The sequence below is a fragment of the Adelges cooleyi genome, unplaced genomic scaffold (genome assembly GCF_023614345.1).
Source record: "Adelges cooleyi isolate 19-005CV unplaced genomic scaffold, UGA_ACOO_1.1 ACOO_flye_CR_arks_rails_tigmint_CR_PRNA_651, whole genome shotgun sequence".
Classification (NCBI taxonomy): domain Eukaryota; kingdom Metazoa; phylum Arthropoda; class Insecta; order Hemiptera; family Adelgidae; genus Adelges; species Adelges cooleyi.
The window spans coordinates 12911307-12928656 of NW_026096352.1; the positions used below are offsets into that span (position 1 = coordinate 12911307).

At 30.7% G+C, this 17350-nt stretch overlaps 1 protein-coding gene and 1 non-coding gene across 2 annotated transcripts; both read left to right on the plus strand.

Annotated features, from left to right (window-relative positions):
• Positions 1–1202: 1202 nt before the first annotated feature.
• Positions 1203–16615, plus strand: LOC126844497 (uncharacterized). Its single transcript, XM_050582744.1, has 3 exons — positions 1203–1579; positions 9913–10134; positions 16160–16615. The coding sequence occupies exons 1-3, from the start codon at positions 1477–1479 to the stop codon at positions 16273–16275; spliced, it is 441 nt and encodes a 146-aa protein (XP_050438701.1). The 5' UTR covers positions 1203–1476; the 3' UTR covers positions 16276–16615.
• On the plus strand, positions 6733–6830 carry LOC126845041 (small nucleolar RNA snoR126). The gene has a single exon (XR_007686670.1). It is a non-coding gene; the product is annotated as a small nucleolar RNA snoR126 (small nucleolar RNA).
• Positions 16616–17350: the final 735 nt, after the last annotated feature.

Genomic DNA, 17350 nt, shown 5'->3' on the forward strand with positions numbered 1-17350 from the left:
AAAAAAAAAATATATGGCTATTTTTTTATCAACATTAATTACCTGCCATTTATTTTCTGTTGTATGAGCAAATTTGAAACATGAGCATATCATAATGTGTTTTAAATGTTTTGCGTTATAAGATAGTAACTATACTCAATAAGGTAACTAAAATTGTGTTCAAGAAGAAGGTTATTTGGGAACGTATCAAAGTTCTTGAAAAAGAGGGAAAAATATAGTTATAATTAAAAGTTATATAACATATACTATTGGGTTTTAAAAAATACATTGATAATTTTAACTAATCTATCTATCATTATTACCTACTATATTGTGCAGTACACTCGTCTATAATACAGTAAATGTATAGTCTTAAAATAATAACTTTTTTTGGCGCTTAGAAATCAGTATTTCACATCATGAATCAGGATTCAGGAGCTTTTTTTTGATATAGTGTTTCTATCGTTTTCTATTGATGTCCTTCAAAACATAAAAATTTGGATATTATAAAACGACACCATAAGACTTTACTTATTGACTATTCATCAATAAAAATCATAGAGTATCATGTTATAATTGACTATAATACAAGATGCAAAGTAGGACGGTTAAAAGTTGGCTAGATTTTACACCTAAGAATAGAAAGTTGCGGTGTCCACAAATAATATACACTATATTTTTTTAAATCTCGAGAATTTTTTCATTGTAAGTTTGTAGACTTCCAGCAAAATATATTATAAACGTTTATCGTGTGGGAATATTTTGGTAGGTAAAGTCGGAGGTGGTGTCATGTATACATGGCCGATTGTTATTCGTTATAAAAAAGGTCATTGAATTGCCCGAACGGTTTTATCGCTTTTCCGAAGCACCAACAGACCATTGTGTGCGCCGGTTTGTTGTTACGTTTGTTTTCCCAGTGTTTTGAGTTTTTTTTTCTCCGTTAGGTTTTTTTGTGTTTTTTGTTTTTACTCGTTACATGATACTTTATACGCAGGCAGGTATAGGTATATGTATGAGCCGGACTCCACTGAACCGGAACGACTCGCTAAAAAACCCCACTCGATAGAGGCTATCGGTTCCGGAAACGATGGCGCGCGGAATGAAAGTGTTTCTTCCTCATTAAACCGGCCGCATAACGTTGGTGGGAACGGTCGGCGAAGAAAATACAGTAGATATAGGTATCGTTAGTTGGAAAAAAAAATTAAAATAAATAAACACATACAAATAAAAAACAGGATCTCCTTATTAAACGCCGGCGACGAGCTCTAGTCGATTGGCAAGTGCGAACCATACACGTTTTCGTTGTTTAAGTTCCCATATTGGCGTTTCGTGTCCATAAATTATTATTAGGCCCACATCGTGTAAATCTGTAAATTTCGAAAATCAATATCCCAAATTGTTGTGTCGGTCTAATGTATACGTCATAACCAGTGGTCGGCGAGCTTGGAAATATAATTACTTACCCGTCTGTCGCATACATATTATTGTGTTACAACAATGATGGGTACGCGCAACGCAGCCTGCAACTGGCTGCTGGTCGTCGTGGCCGTCTACTTGTGCGTGGGCTGTGCGAATTCCAGATCTCCCAGCACTCATGAAAGTAAGAAACCCAATGTATAAACACAATACTATTACATATATTATGAAATAAAAAGCTCTGTTCAGGCGGGCCACTAATTTTTGGCTCCTAGATTTAATTAAGCTTGGTAGTTAATTGATTAAGGGTACTTAGCTGGGGGGTTGGGTGGAGCTTTGCCGTCCTTTATTAGCCACTGCCAGATTAACTGTTACAGTTTTGGACGGGGCTAGTAAAAGAATTTAAACTCGCCCAATTAGTGTTGTTAAAAGGTAAGGAAATTAAAAGATTTACACTTTAACTTACTTATTCTATATTATTACAAACTTAATCGTAAAATCCACCCTATGTGATTTCGGGTAGCAGGTTCATAGCTATAGAATTCTTCAATGTTTTAGCTTCGATGTGGAACTGATAAGTTATGTATAACACATGGCCGTACGCAGACTTTAATTTCCAGTCGAGTTTGAAACGATATAGACTTGCTGTGTTTACTGCAGCATCCCTTTTTTTGCAAAAGCGAAATCAAATTCGTTTTTTAAGAACGCCACTCAATATTTTTAAGCAAGCTGATAATGGCCAATGACTATTTATTTATAATTACAATACATAGTTTATAAAAAGATCAGCAGCATTTCCTTTAGTCAAAAAGTCGAAAAATTCTGGTTGGTTAGGTTTGGACTCGACTACCTAAAACCGTGTTAAATTTTGAAGTATTCCTATTTTACAAGTGTTCTATAATTAAAGCTATATTCTTATCATCCATAAATGTACATGGATGGGTTTCTAAAAGGTTACTACTTTGATATCAGTTTATTATGACATGATTTATGACCACAATTAAGACGACTGAGGCGTGAATTATAAAGGAGAACTCTATTGTTTATTTAAATTAATTCGAGTTATGCTAATATTAGTTTTACATTAACTAAGATAAATTATATTAAGTTAGGCGAGTAAAACTAAAGAACGTCACTTTGATAATTAATTCTGTGTATTATTTAATTTAACATCATGATTCAAATCCAAACTTTTAAATTCCTTCAAATATATTTCTCACATCATAAGTAGGGCTCGGAAGTTTTAGTTTTAGAGTATACCGAAATATGCATATATTTAGACTAAAAAAATGATCATAGATCGTTTTTTATTAAACATGTTTACTTATACTTACTCAAAATACTTATTTAAAAATAATAAAAATTAAATTAACACTTTTTTGAAAACCATAAATAAAACAAATTGTTCAAAGAGAATATTTATTAACTTTTACTTTCTTATTTTTATTCGATAACACTATTATATATTAAGTTATAGTTACTATATTTAAAAAAAATGTTTTATTTTATATTCTCATTTTTTTTATTGATGCTTTTAAGTAAACAAAATCTAAATATTGCAAAATCAAATTTTGAATTTCAATTTTTTTAAGTGTAACTCAAATTTGGAGAATTTGTTTTTCTTTGATCATCCCGTAAAAACATAGAAATGCATGAACTTCCGGCCTTAGTCATAAGTATTATGTGGACGAAGTATGTACAATTTTCAATGGTCATACAACCAGGAACTAGCAAGCATTAAATGTACGTTTACGGTATAATTCGGATACAACCCAAACAGCAAGTGTGATTATAAATATAAAATTTTGCCTAATTATTAACGCTTTTCTTTGTTCTTTGAAGACGTTATTCTTCACATCATATCTATTATGATTTCAGAGGAAAAACACATGGAATAATAATTGTATTATAGCTTGTACAAAATATAGATTTCAGACAGAACAAAGCCATCAACAAAGCCATACAAGCCAACGAATTTACTTATTTATATATGTATTGTTTGGTTTTTTGAAAATTTAACTAGATAGTTTTTATGTTGGTGCAGAAACTGTACAATAAGGTTCTTAATTATAGATAATTTTCAAAGGTTAAATTAATTAAATTTTATTTTATTCCAGGCACACTTTTGATTTAAAGAAGTACACATTTCACGAGTAATGTCCGTGTCAACTAGGGTTGCCAACTTTCAAATTGTGTAATGTAGGACAATATTTTTCATATCCAAGCCGGCAGCGGGGCCCTATGGTCCCCTGTCAAATGAGAGCCTCACCCAAATAGTAAATACTTATTTTAAGTTAATAAGAAAATGAAATTTATTAATATAAATTATCATAACAAAAAACAATATTAATTATGAAATGCATACTGAAACTAATGAGAACAAACAAAATAAAAAATAATATACATGACTCTTGAGTCTTGGTCCAAGACTCAAGAGTTATGTTTAAGACCGTGGTATATACAAGCATAGATGATAAAATATTTTTGAATTGTCAATGACCTTTGTATACATAATACAAGACGTGATTAACCTAAATCATAGATACAATAAAAAATAATTTATAATAATAATGAAATATAAAAATTGTTTTTTAATTTTTCATAGACTAAACTATATTATTGGGTACATTTATTGAAATGTAGGATAGTCCTACAAAAAATTTAAAGCGTTGTTGGACGTAGGACAAATCATACAAATGTAGGACTGTCCTGGCCAATGTAGGACGGTTGGCAACCCTAGTGTCAACTTGGTTAACTTTTAACAATTAACTTGGTTTTATTTCTCGAATCATACAAATTAAAACATTACTTTCTTAAAAGTTGCAGCAGAGACCTGAAATAATATATACTATAAATTTATATTTAAGAAGTTAGTTTTTAGGCTAATTTTACATTATGTTTGAAAACTAAAACCAGCTAATTAAATATTCAAAGTGAAAGGCAAGTGTTGAATTATTTGCCTTCTGGGCTTACTGTTTGTTTTTTTGTACTGACGATAGAGATGATACTTCTTCAGGAAATCAGATGGAATTAACAAAAAACCAGAAAGCCCATCTGACCTCATTAAAACATTTTTTTGTTAAAAATAAAACTTAAAACACTAACACTGATCTTATTTTTGAGTACAATTTAATAGAAAAAAAAAATTTAATATAATTTATATTGTAAACAGTATAAAAATATTTACAAACTATAATATATCCAAGAGACAAGAGTAAAATATAAGCAATACTTAACAAAATTTCTCCTTTACTAGATTTTGGTTATGCCAATATTTTGTTTGACAACTTTTAAGATCGTGATACTTTATTGAAACACATCAAATTTACCATTTAAAAACTTAAACAATAAATATATTAATAACTGAAACCGTTATAGTTTTTTCCGCAAAAGGAATTTAGTAGAAATGTACAGCATAGGTACTCATGCCGGATGCCCTATAACAAATATGTATGTAGTATAAACGTAATTATACTTCAACTATTTATTTGCATTGGATATGAATTTATTTTAAACCTTTCATGTTCAATGACATACGAGTTCACATACATCAATTACACAAAAGGGCGATTACCTCTGTGTTGTATTTATGACGAAATTATTGTTACTGCTAAATACTAATAAATGTTTGGCAATGATAAATACTGTGTTATTTACTATCTAAAAAAAATAACGTGTACTAAGTATACTTGCTATTCGGTACATTGTACCGAAATATTCACTAATATAAAAGTCGTGTTTAACTGTAATAATAATAGTAATAATGTAAATATAAGTTTTCGGTTTGCTAAATTAAATCAAACACAAATCCCATGTAAACAATAATATATTGTTAATGGACTTTGTAAAATTATATGAACAATATATATATATTCTTAGTTAATGTGTACATGAAAACAATAATGATGTTACTCTTCTAAAATATTGTCTATAATATAGAATTTTTCGGAAACAAAATATTTATAAAATTGTGCTTATTACTTTCTTTTTTTCTTAAATAGTTTTCCTTTTTTATAATTACTAAATAATATAAAACAAACTTTTATTTGTTTATCATTTGTCTGTTTTCATTGTATTTTATCAAAAGGTTCTCGGCGTGATATCATTAAATGCCTTACTCAGATTGCGTGGATTTTTGTCTAATTAGTAATACTATTTGAACTCACCAAATTGTAATGGAGTTTAACTTATACGCATTTTATTTAAATGTTGCTCTTTTTATATAAATCTGATAGAAATTTAGGGATAATAGTAAAATACAATAACCGCTTTAAAACGTATGTCCTGGTTTTCACGTTGAACTGTTGAAGTTATCAAATACATTTGACTTGAATCTTTTGAGGTATGAATGGTTTATGAAACACCCGATATATAAGATTGTGTACCTATGTCGTTGTTTTTAAATGATCTGATTAGTTGTAAATATTACTTGTGTAATAAATATTTAGATTAATTGAGCACACGTTTATTTTCATTTTCAAATGACCGGTTGTCAGTAAATAAAAGTTTGCCTCGGATGACATGTAGGTAATAGTAAATATTTCCATATGTTGAGAAATAATTAATTATGAGTCATTTTAATAATATAAATTGAAACGAAATCTTTGTTTAATCTTTACCGAATCAATTTCTTTATAATTCATTGTCAATATTTGTGTTACGACAGTAATGACAACAGAAATTAGTGTGTTGGGCGTTGGTGTAGGCAACTAAAATGGCATACGAGAGTATATTGCCTCCCTTATTATGATTTTAAATTTCTTAGTTTATATTCCCGCCCAGTTTATCTCAAGGCTGTGTGACATCAAGTCAGAGGTCTAAAAATCGAAATACAGTATTGAATATTAGTGTTTAACATTTTTGCATAATTTTTTATGTTATGATAGAAGTAATAATTTGGTAATAAAACCATTTTTACTAAGACACAATAGTAGTATCCCCTGTAGAGATGTCAACATAGAGATTATTTTAAAATAATTAAATAAGCGATCGATTGTTTTTTGGTTTACTTTATAACATCTACACGTTTGTATTTTATCGTTCCTTAAACTTTTTGTCATTAAGAACACTGCAATATTAACAACGCTGTTAATACGTTTTTATCGCTATGGCTGGATGTAAAGGTACAACTTGATAAATTAATTTCATCATTTTTTTCCAATTTGGCTAAATTTTTAGGTGTAGTTTAGTCAATATGTTGAGTATTGTTAAGCTATACTGGTGAGAATGAGCATTAGTATTTTGTAAAAACCATCATTTGTCAAGATAGTTATATTTACCTCTCCTGAAGACAATTATTGCATCAATTATTTATCCACTCATTCCTATTTGAACTGAAGTTCGTGAGGAAATAGAAAGTTGCTCGATTCTGACACCTACTCTGATAATATAAATTAAGCAATATATATGATTAATATTATTTTTGTTTGTCACTCTTGATATAATGTTATACATTTGACTGTCACTATCAACGCAGACGACAAATTTAGTCTAAAACCTGTTATTGAAGTAGATAGGCAACATACAATTTACTTCGGACAAGGTTGACACACGGCAAAGGTAAATGTTAATTTATTATTTACCGACGTTATCATTCGTTTCCGTGTAATGGTGTAAATATTTATGTTATGTTAATAGTTCAATAACTCGTTCATCAATAGTAATGAAGCTAATAGAAAAAAAAATGATATATTTTTCTGCATATGATAATAATTTTGCTGTAGTTAAAAATAATAAATACATTTTTAGTATAAATAATAGTAATAATAATATTATTTCCGTAAATGAGGTATGTTGGTAAGCATCTATATTTTGCTTTTAAAAATTCTGTGTCCAACCCAGAAGTTAACAATTAACGTTTCAAAAAGATAGTAAAAATATTTTTAAAGTATTTCGTGCCCATTAAAACAATTATTTTCGCGTCTCAATAGTAAATTGTAGATATTTTATCCTTCGTAGTTAATTAACAGAAATTTAAATTATTTATAATTACCTATTAATCTTTTTTCTTGGTAATTATTAAAGAACATTGCCAACCACTTGACGGTCTAGTGTTTTTGTGTCGATCTACTCATTAAGCATTTTTTTTTTTTAATTATTATTATTGGGTTTAATTTTTTAATTGTAGAAAACAACTATAGTAAGTACTCCTTTGATGAGGGTTTGATTTGGGGGAATTCGTTTAATTTGAGGGGGTAAAGTCCCCTTCATAACCCCCTCCCCGCGCCTCACAGTGGTCTAAAAGCTAATTTAGGTGGAATAAAGTCAATTATTAAAATTCATAAAAATAGGTATTTTATGTTATTAACCCATTATATATAAGTTCTATATAACAAAAAAATAGAATTTCAGATAATATTAACATTACCAAGCGGCGCAAGCGATAAGTAAAACATAATAACGCGCTCACAAACGTCGAATCGTTCACCGATTGTACATTACATTTTTTTAGTATATTATACACAGGTAAACTTTTTTTTTTTTTTTTGAATTAGTTTCATATAAGTAATGAATTCGAAAACTTAGGTAAGTGTTTCATATTAATATTATAAATATTTATTATTTTACTATTAAAACAAAGTTAAAAAAGTAGTAAAAAAATGTTAGTATTGATATTTCAAAGTGTATAACTAAAAAATAACCCATATAAATCGTTATTCAATATATATACAATATAGTACTTGTTCTTCAGTACCAGATCCCAAAATTTGGTTTGCATTCATTTGCATCTGTATTTTTAATAATTTTTTTTGTAGGTAGCTCTAGCGGCAGTGTTGGAATAAATGATTCTGAAATTGACGACAATTTGGATTGGAATAACACTGATTCTCGGTATTATTCTTATAATGATTTTTATCAGCTATTAAAAAATAGAGGTCCACTAAATCCCCATTTTTTAAAATCGAGAAACTATTTATTTGAAATTTTGAGGGCACGGTATGAAAATGTAAAATGGGAACCGCAATACACATTAAGTTAGTCAACCATTCAATTTTAAAGTTTACTTTGGTTTTACAAAGACTTTGGCGTAAAAGCCACTATAAACTTTATTATAATTAACTAATGTAATATGAACATTTTTAAGGACAACTTTCCGAGGAAGCACAGGAAGCTCGAAATAAAGACTATAAAAATTATCGCGAACATCACTCGCGAAAAATTAGTAGAGTAGCTCAAAATGAAGACGTTCTACACTTATTACTTGTCACTTCAGATCCATATATTTCCTCAATTTGCAACATCATCATCATCATGTAGCTAACGGGCCATGAAGGCCCAACGCTGCCATCATGAGATGGTTTCTTGACGAATTCGCTTCCGGGACGGGTCGTCAATCCGTCGCCGGAGAGGGGGATGGCGGTTCCTTTTTACCGGACGATTGCTCGCCCAGCAAACGGAGCGCCTGTGACCGAGTGTCGAACCGGCGACAGTGAGCGCTACCACACTGCCGCCTTACCCACTCGGCCACTCCTCCTCCTCCAATTTGCAACATACCAAAAAAAAAAAAAATGAATTGGACAATGACGTAAAATCATTATTAAATTTAAGTTATAAAACTTATGAAGAAGTTTACGAAAGTTAAATTTCAATTTAAAAACAAAATATTATGTTTACTTGCATCTTACAATTATACGTGAATTTAAAAATTGATATAAATTTTGAACTCTTTGACCCCAAAAACATTAAGCACCACTTTTTTATAATTTTTTGGACAAAATCTGAGGAAAATTTGATCAATATAAGTTTTTTCCACCTAAAATTGCGTTTCAGACCACTGTGCGCCTTATTTGTACCAGTGAGTCTAGACCTGTGTGCCTGAAATAATGCGCATATTTAGCTCAGTATTTTTCTTTTTGCAACGTGAACTTTCTACCAGATAGGAGTAAAATATTCAGCAGAGACTAGCCGCTGAGTTTCTTGGGTTTAATGTTAGGTACCAGGTTATGAATCAGACTGACCTACATCATCGGCATAAATTTAAGACTGTTTTGGTCTACAAGTCTTATTTTGTTTTTAAAAAACATGACGTTATTTAGTATATAAGATGTATATTATTGTAATTAATACCGAATCATAGAGTTTAAGACTGAATAATACACTATTAATTGTATATATATATATATTATGTGTATAAAATATCAGTAATGGTATTTATAAGCGACTTATATTTATTATTAATTTTGATTTTTAAATTTCCAATCAAATACTAAAAAAATATAAATTATTAAATGAGATTTCATTAATTTTTTATTTTTAAGATAAGGGTATCGTCATTTTTTTAGCACTTAACATTTTAATGCTGTACGATGTTGTTTTTTTTTTAGTGTTACTCAAATTGTAAGTGTTTGTAACGCAGAAATCGTTTCGATTATTTTTCATACTTTACAAATATTGCACTGCAATCGATTTTAAAGAAATTTTAAAACACTATGACCGTACTCCGGTCCATGTAGGCGTTCACGGTGAACTCTGTGAAAGTTGGTTGTGACGTTTTTTTTCGATTTGAATTGTTTGCAGATAGAAAACCGGTGAAAGAAACTGTGGAAGAAGCGCATTCGGCCGAGGCGGATGTGCCGTCGGAAAACGACAACAACGAAGAGCCACAGAGCGACGTGCAAGAGGGTGGCCCAATGACATTGAAGCGACGACCCAACGGATGTCCTCTGTGCGACACAAGCGTGTACAGTTATTGCTCCGACAAGCTGCTCCACGACGCCTGCTGTTGTCTGGACCCAAACGGTAAGCATATTTGTGTAATAATGTTGGCGTTAATCCAAAGAATTTTGGTTAAATCCAACAGCATATAGTGCGTATACCAAGCCTGCAGTATTTGGCCAACTCGGTATCCGTTTGCTTGGACCCGTTATAAGCGATTACAGTTATGTAAAATCAAATTACCCGCGTAAACCCGTTTTTATTTTTTATTTATCGTATAGTCCATTTTGAGCGAAAGGTAAAAAAATTGAATCACTTGTTTAAATTTTAATATGTACAAAAAAAAATTGTAATTTTACTGGGCATAGTTAATTTTATTTAAAAAGCTATAAAAATATAACTCTTTAAAAAAAAAATAAAAAGTAGGCCATTCTTGTCCTCATAAAAGAGATATCATTCCAAACAACAACAAAAAAATTAATTTTATTTGGAGACATTGTTGTGAAACTTTGATCTTACCGTTCCTCTTAGTATTTAGTTTTCTAGGGACTAGGTGAGACATAGACAATTCCAATATTTTTTTCAATGTACACTTATTAAGGAATGTCTCCTTAAATTAGGCTACTTGACTCCGTTTGATACCGGTAATACTAATAATGTCTTTAGATTTAATTCAACTGTTTTAATCAAGACAAAATAGACATTGCTGATGTTATTAACAATAAAAGCTTATATATATCTTGAAACATAAGATCAACCTGTAACTAGATAAGCGGCTTTAAAATACACAAAATACAAATATCAATATTGATGAATAGAATAAATATTTTTTTTTATTACAATTTATCACAAGTATTGCACTCTAAAGTCTAAACAGTTCACTATATTATATTAAGTATAAATATACATAACCTGATTTATTGGCAATTACGATTGAGACGTTTGTCATTATAAGCAAATAAAAAGCACATTGACATTTATACTTAAAAGTCTATAGATGTTTTATAATAACGACTATAAAAAAAAAAGTTATAAAACTTATAGTGTGCACGTGTCACTAAGGTTGTCCCTATCTTGCTTAGCTTTCTGAATTACGACTAATTTACCGACGATACTTGTCCACTGCGCAATGTCTTGTAAAAATCAAACATTTTTGAAATATTATAATACATGATTGATTTCACTTACAAGAGGTTATACGTTTTTACCCGTCTTTAGACCGCAGACACCATGTTATAGTTTTTAATTGTTATCAATAATCGCCTGTACAAAACATACCTCGGACGAACAAGATTTCAAATGTATATATCCATAAATCATCAAGTACTATGTGCGCTCACAACAACAAGCCAGCTGAAAAAATTCTCTCACAAACGTGTCGAGCAAGGGCAGTGGCGCACGACAGACACCCTCGTTGCAGCCGGTCGTGCGTAGTCCCACGCTTTGGCCTTGAGGACGCTTCGGTGTCCGTCTTCCGCTACACCCCCTTTGGTCCGTCCACCGCACTAGTCGTTGGCGGCAGGGGTGGAGATGTGCACCGGGCTGATATTGTTTTCTGGTGATGGCGACGCGACGCCTTCTCGGCCGTGTCTTCTTCGCCGTCGCCGACGGTTTCGGTGTCAGGTGTACTTGCGGCCGCCGGGTCAAGGATACGGCGTCGCCCCTTCGGCTTAACAACGATAACGATGATAATGATATATAAACACACACACGCGCGCACACCCGACAACATGGGGTTCGAGTTTTCCATCGGTGATTCGGCCAAGACGTCGCGGCCCTCGGGCGGCGTCGACGGTGGCGGCGGTCGGTGACACGTGTGCCCGGCGGCGGCCACAATCCTCGTGGAGGAGACGGACCCCAGTTTTTACCGTCGCGCGTAAGGCCCAACACGAATTTTAATAGGTACCACTCGCCGTCGTATGTATACAATCAGTGGCAGTTACCAAAATTCAAGTTTTGGCCGCCGTCGCAGCCACCGTGGTGGTGCCGGTACTGTTGGCCACCCGGGATCTGTCGGGGGATCTTTGGCAGCAGAAAAAGAAAAACCGGTAACCGCCGTTGTAAAAATTGGTGACCGGACAATCCAGATCAAACGGTTTGTACTATTGCCGCGTGTTTGAGAAAATTTGGCCTTGTGTTTGAGAAAAATGCGTTTGTCTGTTGCATTTAAAACGAGTATAACATGGTTTGTTGTATTATAATATTTTTCACAATTATTTTCAACAGGCCTAGCCAAGATATTTGTGATTTTCACTGGTCAACAAATATTATAATTTATTTTTGCCTCAACCTGTTTGTCCAATCTAACTATATGTTACAGAAATAAATTGTAAAGAAATAAGATACATAACACTATTTATACAACAATCAAGCCGATATTGTGTATGGTTCATAAACAACAATTAGTAGCGAATTAAACGATTTTAATAGATGCATGTTAATTCATTTGTACTTTACCCCCTCCTCTCACCTCCCTTCTAGAAGCAACTAGTGAATTTTCTCGATATTCTGTATACCTATAACTTGAAACTGTTTGTTTGCTTTATGGCCAAAACATTACAAAAATGTCAACTAGTAATAATTTAACTTTATAAGACACTGACAAATTAAATAATAACATTAAAGGGGTGTAAATATAAAAATTCGGTGCCGATGCAAAAAATCGAAAGCGCTTCTTTCCTATTCAGTTTAAATGTAGAAGAATACAATTAAGTATACACCTTTAATAGAGCATTTTTAATGTTTTTACTTAAAGTAATAATTGAGTCAATAATGATTCAGAGAAGTCTTTTGGATATCGTTGTTGTAATAATATTGTTTTGTCTCCTAGTTCTGGACCTGTTAAAGTTATATCATTGTGGGTGTAAAAAATAAAAATAAATCTGTAACCTTCTTTAGATCTAAGAAACTGAATTTACAGATAATATAAATTAAATACAAGGTGACCGCAAGGCTATTTGTTTCTAACAATAAAGTTTCTAAGAATCGAGATGTGCATGTATAATCATCGATTTAAATGGTACTCATATAATGGTAAATAACAATAATTAAACAACGATTAAACAACATTATATTGTTATTGAATATTATTTTTCAATTTCAACACATTAATACTTTGATAATGGCAAAACAAAATATTCAATATTTTGGAAGGGCACTTTTTTTTTGCTGTTTAAACCGATAGGAAGGCTCCTTAAACATTAGAGTAAAAACTAACCTAAGCAAATGTTGCCACGACCCATGCCGTGTTAATGTCATGAAGAATTCATATCATTTTTCAAAACTTAAACAGGAGTATATTGTCAGGCACGCGTTGCTTGAAATAAATATATTATAAAAGTTGGAAAATACATGAAGTATAAAAATAGGTGCCTTTTTTCTGTTTTAATATATGAGTATAGCTTGATTTTAACTTTCTGTTTATTTTTAGTAAAATATTGTCTATACAACGCGCCTGAATAAATGCTAGCGTAGAAGTCCCTAGATTGTAATAATAAGAAATTCATAATATTGGTCACGAAAATGCAATGTCGACTGACCGAATGGACATAGCACACTTTAACATGTAGTTTATTACACTATATAATAATACTCAGTACATTGAATTTTATTGAGTATTTTTTTTAATACACTTCACTATAAATATTGTCTAGTATCCGCCCAATTAAGAAAAATTGTTTTGCCCAATTAAATGTAATAATAAATAAAACTAGTTGTATTTTCGAAAAACTACACTTCATAGTTCCCGTTGAGTTGTGATACCGAAATGTTGTGAAACCATAAATGTTTTTTTATAAGAATACTATTTAAGTGCACAAGACCAAAAACAAATAAGGTTTTAAGCTCTGTCGATGCATAGTGTCGTCCACGTACTTTGTCTCAAAAGCCTTTGGTTCAAAAGCTGATATTATCAACGTCCACAAAAAGTTTATGTGTAATTTTAAATGTACAAATAATAAACTGGGTAAATACTTATAATACTATACTTGCTTTAATTTTTTACTACAACAGACAATAGAAAAAAAACTCATTTTTTTAAAACAATATAAAGTTACAAACTACGTGTGCAATTTCAAATGTATACTACATTATACGACTTTTTTGAAACAGCGTTATTTTATGTCAGAATAAAAATTAATTACTATTGAAGAGCAATTTGTGTATAATAATATTATATTCAAAGCACTGACGTAGTTCGCTCACTCATCGTTAGGCCATCAAAAAAAATTACGAATTACTTTCCTCGTTGAGTTATTTAAAATTACTTTCCTAGTCAAAATAATTTTTTCAAATTGTAGTTTAAAAATTCCGTCTGTCACGGATGTAGGTCCACGTGTCCGACCGCTTAATTTTTTTTTTAATTCCTTAGTATTATTCGCCTAAAGTTACCTTGATATATTTAGTTATGTAACGAATTGTTGAGGAAAAAACTCTTATACCCTGCATTTGTCTATTGTATGACACGTGTCTGTCTTCTTCTAAACTTTTATATAAACGGTTTCCAACGTAATTTCGTTTTTTATCATTTTTTTCATCTCTTTTAAATATTGGCTTCGTGTCGGATAGTCAAATCTACAAATTTTCGGTGTACCCCAAACCCAACTGTTGTTGCAGTGAACAATATATAAACCAACAAACGGAGCTATTAGCGATTATTGAGACCCAGTTTATCGTATAGGTCTGTCTTATACATTGGCCCACTACCGTCTCAAATGTCTTTGGGCCAATGTCAGAAAAAATGATAAAAATATGTTCTGACCACCATATTGTACATGAAAACCAGAACGTTATATGATATAACACGTTATGTAATACTTTACAAGTAATTTGTCAGCAGCAAACAATAGTGGCGAATCAAACGGAAGCGTAGATACAGTTATAAACTTGACACTGACCTTAAAATAGTGACTTTATTCGACGCGTGTTCAATGAAATAATACCCCACAATTGTTGTCCAGGTTAGTGGCGAACTACGTCATTTGTATAGTCACGTGCCTGTCGAACTGACAAGGACAACGTAAGTGACGACCTACCTACCTAATGTTTTCATTTTTTTTTATTTAACAGCTATTTAATTATTCGTGTCAAAAAAAAAAATGAACTACAAAACTAGTAATGTAAATACAAAGAAAATGTCTTATAAACATAACACATTTTTTTTAGAGGAAATTCAATAAATTTGAGATTTTGTGAAACAACCTTGCATTTCACTTACCATCTTAGCCCATTGCCTGGTTTTTATTAAAAAAGATTTGGGTTATTCTTACTATAACGTCTGTCAATTTTATAATATTATATATATATATAGCTCTCCAAGTACATTTTTGTGTGTAATACGCATGTTTAAATACTTGTAAATGTTAAATTACACTAAAACTGTTGCCACTACTTCGTCAGTTGCCTCAAGAAAGCTACGAAATTTGTCTTATCCACATTTCCCCTCTTAAGACATTACCTGTAATTTGCCAAAAATAAAATGTATAAAAAAAATACTGTAATTTTCAAATTACAATTTGAAATTCTATGAATATTCCGTAAGCGCAGTTTTGTGCTATAATATAATAATATGTGCATAGTATATTTTTATCTTGTCAAAATCGTTAGTTATTGTCTGCTAAATAACCGTACATTTTTCATTTGAGTATAAAGAATTTTCAAAATTTTTTTTTTAAACAATTTTGGGTTGATTAACCGCATGACAGCTAGGTATCATATTTAGCTAGGTATATCATTATGACTGAGTCATACAAGGGAGATGACAGATATTGTTAATAAAACCTACATGAAAAAATATATTGTTCTCTTGGACAAACGCATTATTATAGGTATGCAACCAAAAGATGCAAATGATAAATCGAAAACAATTTTTTTTGTATTTTCATTTTACTTATACTCTATAACGCAAATTATTATATCTAAGTTAAAATTTTGAAAAATCTCATACGTTTTGCGAGCAGTGACCCTTCACCTGATGATGTATGTGCACTAGATGTATGTTAATGAGGTATAACTATTATACTAACAAAACCGTTAAGAGTGTAGACACATTCCGTTATAATAAATAAGTACTTATTATATATAATTTTTTTTTGTATTATGTTTATTACAGATTTGCCGAATGAATGCCAATTTGCCGATTGCAGTTTCCTTCACTCCAACACGTGCAGAGAACACCGTCTCATTACTGCCTGCTGCTGTAATCAGTTTCTAGCACATAAAAAATAATAACCTTATGTTATATAGTATTAATTCAGATCGAGCGACTTTTTCAAGTGACTTCACTAATTGTCGCATTATACATTATATTTTAAAAATACAATACAATTTATTGTTATTTAAAGATTATATTTATGGGAAAAAAAATCTAAAAAAAAAAAAACATAATTAATTTGAAAAAGAAAAAATATATAGTATTTTATATTTGTCAATAAGTTTAAAATATTCGGTGCATACCGCGGTAGTTCAGAAAACGTTCACTATATTTTAATACAGTTTTCGATTCTATATTTATTTAAATAACAAAAAAAAAAAAAATTGCTTGATACTTAATATATTATTATGACATTTTCATGCGATTTAATGAAATTATTATTTCATTATTTTTAATTATAGTAAATATATTTATATGTATTATAAATTTACATTTGCTTAAAATTATGATTATTATTATTATACAATATTGTACGAATGTACTTCAGAATGTCAATTTTTTTTAAGTATTTCGGTTTTTTAAAAATTTAAGTTAGTTTAAACTAGTGCACTTTAAAGTGATTATTTGTTTTGCCAAGGTGTAGTTTTGAACCGCTCAAATTAAACTTTTACGTTTGAGATATAATTTAATTGTTTACTTATACTGTACCCAAATGATACACTTATTTGTTATCTGTTTGTTCATTTGGTTTTTGAACGACACAATATTACTAGAAATTGGAATTAGTTTGTTTCAATCATAGGTCTTATCTCATTAACTAATCTATGTAATTGTACACCATGGTCTTTTGCTATTTTTTATAGGAAATATTTTATTCGCTTATCTCCCTGGGTATTATCTTTGAGTCAAAGTAAGAATAATATCCAAATAGGTAGTAGTAGTAGTAGTAACATAATCACATTTTTTAAAAATGTATTTCAAATGGAATATATTGGTGAAAAAAAACTTGGGGGGGGGGCACATAATTTATATGAGAGAGTAAAATTAAAAATTATAACTAATATAACATAAAATAATGACTAATAATGTATTAATAACGAGTCTATAATTTAAAGGCGGACGGTAAAATTACAACATAATCACATGTAA

What these genes read in the sequence shown, in the direction of transcription:
- LOC126844497 (XM_050582744.1), top strand. Translation starts at nt 1,477, where the DNA reads ATGATGGGTACGCGCAACGCAGCCTGCAACTGGCTGCTGGTCGTCGTG. An exon ending in ATCTCCCAGCACTCATGAAA is followed by an intron (nt 1,580 to 9,912) that starts GTAAGAAACCCA and finishes AATTGTTTGCAG; the next exon opens with ATAGAAAACCGGTGAAAGAA. An exon ending in CTGTTGTCTGGACCCAAACG is followed by an intron (nt 10,135 to 16,159) that starts GTAAGCATATTT and finishes TGTTTATTACAG; the next exon opens with ATTTGCCGAATGAATGCCAA.